This window comes from Schistocerca serialis, unplaced genomic scaffold, assembly GCF_023864345.2.
Source record: "Schistocerca serialis cubense isolate TAMUIC-IGC-003099 unplaced genomic scaffold, iqSchSeri2.2 HiC_scaffold_1370, whole genome shotgun sequence".
Taxonomy (NCBI): Eukaryota; Metazoa; Arthropoda; class Insecta; order Orthoptera; family Acrididae; genus Schistocerca; species Schistocerca serialis.
Window position 1 is genome coordinate 1,457,375 of NW_026047592.1, and position 9,327 is coordinate 1,466,701.

The 9,327-nt window shown below is 39.2% G+C and overlaps 1 protein-coding gene across 1 annotated transcript; it reads right to left on the reverse strand.

Moving 5' to 3' along the window:
- Positions 1–1,384: 1,384 nt before the first annotated feature.
- On the reverse strand, positions 1,385–4,033 carry LOC126441760 (piggyBac transposable element-derived protein 4-like). The gene is made up of 3 exons (XM_050090683.1): positions 3,933–4,033; positions 1,675–3,656; positions 1,385–1,551 (listed from the first exon to the last, which is right to left on the reverse strand). The coding sequence occupies exons 1-3, from the start codon at positions 4,031–4,033 to the stop codon at positions 1,385–1,387; spliced, it is 2,250 nt and encodes a 749-aa protein (XP_049946640.1).
- Between the last annotated feature and the right edge of the window lie 5,294 nt (positions 4,034–9,327).

Genomic DNA, 9,327 nt, shown 5'->3' on the forward strand with positions numbered 1-9,327 from the left:
ACACTTCGTACTGACTATGTTTTGAACCATTCCTGTGACACTAGTTATAGATTCCGATGCTTCGCTTAAGGTATACTGTATACCTCTGACCTTCGTATTGACGATGAAACACAGAAATTGCATCGGAATAAAATACAAAATGCACAATGCCGACTTAAGTACAAACAGACTGACTCTTCTTACTGTCTATGTTTTGAACCAATCCTGTGACACTAGTTGTAGATTCCGGTGCTTCACTTCAGGTTTACTGTATCCCTTGGACCTTCTTATTGACGATGAAACACAGAAATTGCATCGGAATTAAATACAAACGGCACATTTCCGACTTAAGTACAAGAGCACTGACTCTTCCTACTGTCTATGTTTGAACCATTCCTGTGACTCTAGTTATAGATTCCGATGCTTTACTTCAGCTTTACTGTATCCCTTGTCCTTCTTATTGACGATGAAACACAGAAATTGCATCGGAATTAAATAAAAAAGGCACAATGCCGACTTAAGTGCAAGATGACTGACTCTTCTTACCGTCTATGTTTTGAACGATTCCATTGACACTAGTTATAGATTCCGATGCTTCACTTCAGGTTTACTGTATCCCTTGGACCTTCTTATTGACGATGAAACACAGAAATTGCTTCCGAATTAAATACAAAAGGCACAATTCCGACTTAAGTGCAAGAAGACTGACTCTTCTTACCGTCTATGTTTTGAACGATTCCATTGACACTAGTTATAGATTCCGATGCTTCACTCCAGGTTTACTGTAACCCTTGGACCTTGTTATTGACGATGAAACACAGAAATTGCTTCGGAATGAAATACAAAAGGCACAATGCCGACTTAAGGACAAGATGACTGACTCTTCTTACTGACTATGTTTTGAACCATTCCTGTGACATTAGTTATAGATTCCGATGCTTCACTTCAGGTTTACTATATCCCTCTGACCTTCTTATTGACGATGAAACACAGAAATTGCATCGGAATTAAATAGAAAAGGCACAATGCCGAATTAAGTACAAGAAGACTGACTCTTCTTACTGTCTATTTTTTGAACCAATCCTGTGACACTATTTGTAGATTCCGATGCTTCACTTCAGCTTTACTGTATACTTTGGACCTTCTTACAGACGATGAAACACAGAAATTGCATCGGAATTAAATAGAAAATGCACAATGCCGACTTAACTACAAGAAGACTGACTCTTCTTGCAGACTATGTTATGAACCATTCCTGTGACACTAGTTATAGATTCCGATTTTCACTTCAGGTTTACTGTATACTTTGGACCTTCTTACAGACGATGAAACACAGAAATTGCATCGGAATTAACCCTCTAACCGGAACATCTTTTACTCGGCGGTAAGATGGAACATCGGTCTGCTAGACCGCTAGGACATTTAAAGTGTATTTTTCTCTATTTTTATGACTTTTCCGCACTTCTACGTTGCTTCTCTCTCTCTTTAAGGTGTAATTAAACATAATAATAGGTTTTTGAACCATAATATTTGTTAAAATACCAGTAAATTCAAGTTTATTACTAGGAAAAACTTTAATTTGCAGTGTTTTGTTGTTTACACATTACTCCTTTAGAAATACTTTTTTTTTACATTATTATAGTTACAACACAAAGAAAATGAATACTAAAATGTAATGCAAAGAAAAAATTTAACTTTTATTTTTAATTGCACAAGTCTTGCACACTTTTCGTGAACACTCCAAGCACGTTGGTTCTTCGCAAGAAATACACTTGTAGGCAGTTTTCCTCTTTTTTTGATATGGACAAAATCGACAGGTTTTTCTTTTACCAAGTGTGTCCGTCGGACACTCATCAACTCGAACAACAAATTTATTCCGTTGGCTAACGATTTGCTTTTCTTTTGCTGCCTCTTCTTCTAAAGATGAAATAATACTTTGTAGCTCTTGAGGCAGATTGGAGATTGCCAGTCGGGATTTTACGAAATCGTAGACCAAATATAGAGAAACTCTTTTCAGGAAATCAAAACGTGATACGGTTTTCTTCTCTCCAAAAAGTCCATAAAGTATACTTGCGTTTGATCCAGCCATGGCCACCATGTGGTAAAAAATAGCCAACGGCCACCTTCTTGTTTTGCGATTAGTAGAATAAACACTGCACTTCATATCTAGCGTGTCTATTCCACTTTTTGTGGCGTTATAAAAAGATATGATTTCAGGTTTATCATTTGAAACGTCAGTGTAATTGGAATGATGCATTGACGAAAGAAGTAGGACTGCCTTATTCCTTTTTGGGACATAAGAAAGCAGAGTCATTTCTTTCGTAAAGCCATAAAGGCTGGACCCAATTTCACGATCGCTTCTTGCTTGAAATTCTGCTGGTATCTGGGGTCTGTTTCTTTTTAGTGTCCCAACTAATGTCAAATTGTGAGCTAGTAGCTCCTGGGCAAGTTCCACAGAACAAAACCAATTGTCGCAACTAATATTTCTGTTTGTGCCATACAGCCCTTTAGATAGGCGGATTACAGACTGCGTGGGAATGCTCTTTTTCTTTTCTGCTGTAGAAAGTGTGGCTCCATCACAGCCTTTGCCGGAGTAGATGTAGGCATTGTAAATATATGCATTGTGTGCATCTGCCAGACCCATGACCTTAATGCCATATTTAGCCGGTTTATTCGGCATATATATACGAAATTTAACCCTCCCTCTGAAAGGCACCAAAGTTTCATCAACTGTCAAATGCGCTCCAGGGCTATAAATTTGTTGGCAGTTCCAAATAAACTTATTAAATATGTCTGTAATGGCAGCAGCTGGGTCATATTTTTCCCTCTGTTCCCTCGTGCTCGAGTCATCGAATCTAAATGCCCTAAGCAATATTCCTAATCGCTTTTCTGTTATTATTGATCGAAAAATTGGCCTCCCCAAGACCGAAGTGGAAAACAGCGAGGTCATAGGCTCCCTCGCAGATTTGAATATGCTGCAAAGAACTGTGACTCCAATCACAGCGTTCACTTCCTGCACAGTAGTGTCTCTGTAAGCTACACTTTCTTTTAGTTCAATAACAGAACGAATTTTGGCCAACTTTTCATTAGTATGCTTTACAATCGTCTCAATCATGTCGTCAGTAAACAAAAGGCGCCACACTTCACCTGGGAGTGGGTTTTTCCCCACGGTAAGAGCAGGCCCTTGTATCTTTGATAGCCGTACCTTTATTATATTGGATGCTGCTGTTCGCGTCTTAGAGCGAACAGGAGTTGATGACCATGTGAAACACTTGTTTCTTCCGTAGTAAGAAACTGGAAGACGACTCTCATCTAGAGTGTCATCAGAACGCGTAGATGAGCTAGCAACATCAGCAGGCTTCTGTGGAGTGATTAGTCTGCTTCCACCAGAAGTTATGTCAGACTGTGGTTGCTCTCCAGTTTCTTCGCGAACTGCGGTATTTTCGACTTCAAATATTTCTCGAATAGTTTCATCATCGCGATCATCATCATTGGGAGAGTCATCGTCATTATCTGTTTCATTGCGAGGATCTTGGATAGTAAGGTCCTCATCTGGAATGCATGATTCATCTGAATCCACTTCCGAGTCTGATTCTTCAAGGTAATTTTGAGAGCGTGCAAGGGCTACAATTCTTTTCGACCGATTTGAAACATATTTCGGACCTTCCATTGTAAACCTGCAAGGAAAAAGGGAAAAATGAGTTTTAACGAAATTTAATGGGGATAATTCTATCGCTGTAATAAGTTTGCGCGGTAAATTGGAGAATGTGTGTGAAAAACGGAAAGAGGAAAAATTAAAACGTTAAATACGAGTTGTTACACTTTTTTCTCGTTCTTCTATGAACACAAAAGTATTAAGCATCGTGTGGTGGCAAAAATTTCAATCAAATAGATGAAATGTTGCTACACAGAAAACAGAAGAGTTCAAAGAGTGGAACATCGGTCATACAGACCGACAAATGCGTGATACTTTTAGGAACACCGGTCTGGGAGACCGGCAAAAATTTGACACTTTTAGGAACACCCGGTCTGTCAGACCGGGAGGGGAATGCATTTTTTCGGAACACGGTCTCACAGACCGACAATACGTAACAAAAATTCTACTTACTTGAAAACAATGCATGCGCCGACAATACGTTGTTGGCCAGCTGCGGTTCGGGACCCGACTGCAGATTACTGGGCTTCTCCCCACCCTCACGAACAATGCAGCGCCGTTAGCATTGTTAATGTCAACTATGGCGGTATCTCAGACCGATGTTCCGTTCAAAGGGTTAAATACAAAAGGCACAATGCCGACTTACGTACAAGAAGACTGACTCTTCTTACTGTCTATGTTTTGAACCGTTCCTGTGACACTAGTTTTGGATTCCGATGCTTCACTCCAGGTTTACTGTATCCATCTGACCTTCTTGTTGACGATGAAACACAGAAATTGCATCGGAATTAAATACAAAAGGCACAATGCCGACTTAAGTACAAGAAAACTGAATCTTCCTACAGTCTATGTTGTGAACCATTCCTGTGACACTAGTTATAGATTCCGATGCTTCACTTCAGGTTTACTGTATCCCTCTGACCTTATTGCCGATGAAACACAGAAATATCATCGGAATTAAATACACAAGGCACAATGCCGACTTAAGGACATAATGACTGACTCTCCCAACTGACTTTGTTTTGAACCATTTCTGTGACACTAGTTATAGATTCCGATGCTTCTCTTCAGGTTTACTGTATCCCTCTGACCTTTTTATTGACGGTGAAACACAGAAATTGCATCGGAATTAAATACGAAAGGCAGAACGCAGACTTAAGTACAAGAAGACTGACACTTCGTACTGACTATGTTTTGAACCATTCCTGTGACACTAGTTATAGATTCCGTGCTTCGCTTAAGCTTTACTGTATACCTCTGACCTTTGTATTGACGATGAAACACAGAAATTGCATCGGAATTAAATACAAACGGCACAATGCCTACTTAAGTACAAGAGCACTGACTCTTCCTACTGTCTATGTTTAAACCATTCCTATGACTCTAGTTATAGATTCCGATGCTTCACTTCAGCTTTACTTTATCCCTTGTACCTTCTTATTGACGATGAAACACAGAAATTGCATCGGAATTAAATAAAAAAGGCACAATGCCGACTTAAGTACACGAAGACCGACTCTTCTTATTGACAATGATTTGAACCATTCCTGTGACACTAGTTATAGATTCCGATGCTTCACTTCAGGTTTACTGTATCCCTTGGACCTTCTTATTGACGATGAAACACAGAAATTGCATCGGAATTAAATACAAAAGGCACAATGCCGACTTAAGTGTAAGAAGACTGACTCTTCTTACCGTCTATGTTTTGAACGATTCCATTGACACTAGTTATAGATTCCGATGCTTCACTCCAGGTTTACTGTAACCCTTGGACCTTGTTATTGACGATGAAACACAGAAATTGCATCGGAATTAAATACAAAAGGCACAATGCCGACTTAAGGACAAGAAGACTGACTCTTCTTACTGACTATGTTTTGAACCATTCCTGTGACATTAGTTATAGATTCCGATGCTTCACTTCAGGTTTACTATATCCCGTGGACCTTCTTATTGGCGATGAAACACAGAAATTGCATCGGAATTAAATAGAAAAGGCACAATGCCGAATTAAGTACAAGAAAACTGACTCTTCTTACTGTCTATTTTTTGAACCAATCCTGTGACACTAGTTGTAGATACCGATGCTTCACTTCAGGTTTACTATATCCCTTGGACCTTCTTATTCACGATGAAACACAGAAATTGCATCGGAATTAAATAGAAAATGCACTATGCCGACTTAACTACAAGAAGACTGACTCTTCCTGCTAGCTATGTTATGAATCACTCCTGTGACACTAGTTATAGATTGCGATGCTTCACTTCAGGTTTACTGTATACTTTGGACCTTCTTACAGACGATGAAGCACAGAAATTGCATCGGAATTAAATACAAAAGGCACAATGCCGACTTACGTACAAGAAGACTGACTCTTCTTACTGTCTATGTTTTGAACCATACCTGTGACACTAGTTTTGGATTCCGATGCTTCACTCCAGGTTTACTGTATCCCTTGGACCTTCTTATTGACGATGAAACACAGAAATTGCATCGGAATTAAATAGAAATGGCACAATGCCGACTTAAGTACAAGAAGACTGACTCTTCTTACTGACTATGTTTGAACCATTCCTGTGACACTAGTTATAGATTCCGATGCTTCACTTCAGGTTTGCTGTATACCTTGGACCTTCTTATTGACGATGAAACATAGAAATTGCATCGGCATTAAATACAAAAGGCACAATGCCGACTTAAGTACAAGAAGACTGATTCTTCTTACTGTATATGCTTTTACCATTCCTGTGACACTAGTTATAGATTCCGATGCTTCACTTCAGGTTTACTGTATTCCTCTGACCTTCTTATTGACGGTGAAACACAGAAATTGCATCGGAATTAAATACGAAAGGCACAATGCCGACTTAAGTACAAGAAGACGGTCTCTTCTTACTGACTATGTTTTGAACCATTACTGTGACACTAGTTATAGATTCCCATGCTTCACTTCCGGTTTACTGTCTCCCTCTGACCTTTTTAATGACGGTGAAACACAGACATTGCATCGGAATTAAATACAGAAGGCACAATGCCGTCTTAAGTAAAAGAAGACTGACTCTTCTTACTGTTTATGTTTTTATCATTCCTGTGACACTAGTTATAGATTCCGATGCTTCACCTCAGGTTAACTGTACCCTTGGACCTTCTTATTGACGATGAAACACAGAAATTGCATTTGAATTAAATAGAAAAGGCACAATGCCGACTTAAGTACAAGAAGACTGACTCTTCTTCCTGTCTGTTTTGAACCAATCCTGTGTCACTAGTTGTAGATTCCGATGCTTCACTAGAGGTTAACTGTATCCCTTGGACCTTCTTATTGACGATTAAACACAGAAATTGCATCGGAATGAAATAGAAAATGCACAATGCGGACTTAAGTACAAGAAGACTGACTCTTCTTGCTGACTATATTATTAACCATTCCTGTGACACTAGTTATAGATTCCGATGCTTCACTTCAGGTTTACTGTGTACTTTGGACCTTCTTATTGGCGATGAAACACAGAAATTGCATCGGAATTAAATACAAAAGGCACAATGCCGACTTACGTACAAGAAGACTGACTCTTCTTACTGTCTATGTTTTGAACCATTCCTGTGACACTAGTTTTGGATTCCGATGCTTAACTTCAGGATTACTGTATCCCTCTGACCTTATTGCCGATGAAACACAGAACTTGCATCGGAATTAAATACAAAAGGCACAATGCCGACTTAAGGACCGAAAGACTGACTCTTCCTAGTGACTATGTTTTGAACCATTTCTGTGAGACTAGTTATAGATTCTGATGCTTCTCTTCAGGTTTACTGTATCCCTCTGACCTTTTTATTGACGGTGAAACACAGAAATTGCATCGGAATTAAATACGAAAGGCAGAATGCAGACTTAAGTACAAGAAGACTGACACTTCGTACTGACTATGTTTTGAACCATTCCTGTGACACTAGTTGTAGATTCCGATGCTTCACTTCAGGTTTACTGTATCCCTTGGACCTCCTTATTGACGATGAAACACAGAAATTGCATCGGAATTAAATACAAACGGCACAATGCCGACTTAAGTACAAGAGCACTGACTCTTCCTACTGTTTATGTTTGAACCATTCCTGTGACTCTAGTGATAGATTCCGATGCTTCACTTCAGCTTTACTGTATCCCTTGTAAATTCTTATTGACGATGAAACACAGAAATTGCAACGGAATTAAATAAAAAACACCCAATGCCGACTTAAGTACATGAAGACCGACTCTTCTTATTGACAATGATTTGAACCATTCCTGTGACACTAGTTATAGATTCCGATGCTTCACTTCAGGTTTACTGTATCCCTTGGACCTTCTGATTGACGATAAAACACAGAAATTGCATCGGAATTAAATACAAAAGGCACAATGCCGACTTAAGTGCAAGAAGACTGACTCTTCTTACCGTCTATGTTTTGAACGATTCCATTGACACTAGTTATAGATTCCGATGCTTCACTCCAGGTTTACTGTAACCCTTGGACCTTGTTATTGACGATGAAACACAGAAATTGCTTCGGAATGAAATACAAAAGGCACAATGCCGACTTAAGGACAAGATGACTGACTCTTCTTACTGACTATGTTTTGAACCATTCCTGTGACATTAGTTATAGATTCCGATGCTTCACTTCAGGTTTACTATATCCCTCTGACCTTCTTATTGACGATGAAACACAGAAATTGCATCGGAATTAATTAGAAAAGGCACAATGCCGAATTAAGTACAAGAAGACTGACTCTTCCTACTGTCTATTTTTTGAACCAATCCTGTGACACTATTTGTAGATTCCGATGCTTCACTTCAGCTTTACTGTATACTTTGGACCTTCTTACAGACGATGAAACACAGAAATTGCATCGGAATTAAATAGAAAATGCACAATGCCGACTTAACTACAAGAAGACTGACTCTTCTTGCAGACTATGTTATGAACCATTCCTGTGACACTAGTTATAGATTCCGATTTTCACTTCAGGTTTACTGTATACTTTGGACCTTCTTACAGACGATGAAACACAGAAATTGCATCGGAATTAAATACAAAAGGCACAATGCCGACTTACGTACACGAAGACTGACTCTTCTTACTGTCTATGTTTTGAACCGTTCCTGTGACACTAGTTTTGGATTCCGATGCTTCACTCCAGGTTTACTGTATCCATCTGACCTTCTTGTTGACGATGAAACACAGAAATTGCATCGGAATTAAATACAAAAGGCACAATGCCGACTTAAGTACAAGAAAACTGAATCTTCCTACTGTCTATGTTGTGAACCATTCCTGTGACACTAGTTATAGATTCCGATGCTTCACTTCAGGTTTACTGTATCCCTCTGACCTTATTGCCGATGAAACACAGAAATATCATCGGAATTAAATACACAAGGCACAATGCCGACTTAAGGACATAATGACTGACTCTTCCAACTGACTTTGTTTTGAACCATTTCTGTGACACTAGTTATAGATTCCGATGCTTCTCTTCAGGTTTACTGTATCCCTCTGACCTTTTTATTGACGGTGAAACACAGAAATTGCATCGGAATTAAATACGAAAGGCAGAACGCAGACTTAAGTACAAGAAGACTGACACTTCGTACTGACTATGTTTTGAACCATTCCTGTGACACTAGTTATAGATTCCGTGCTTCGC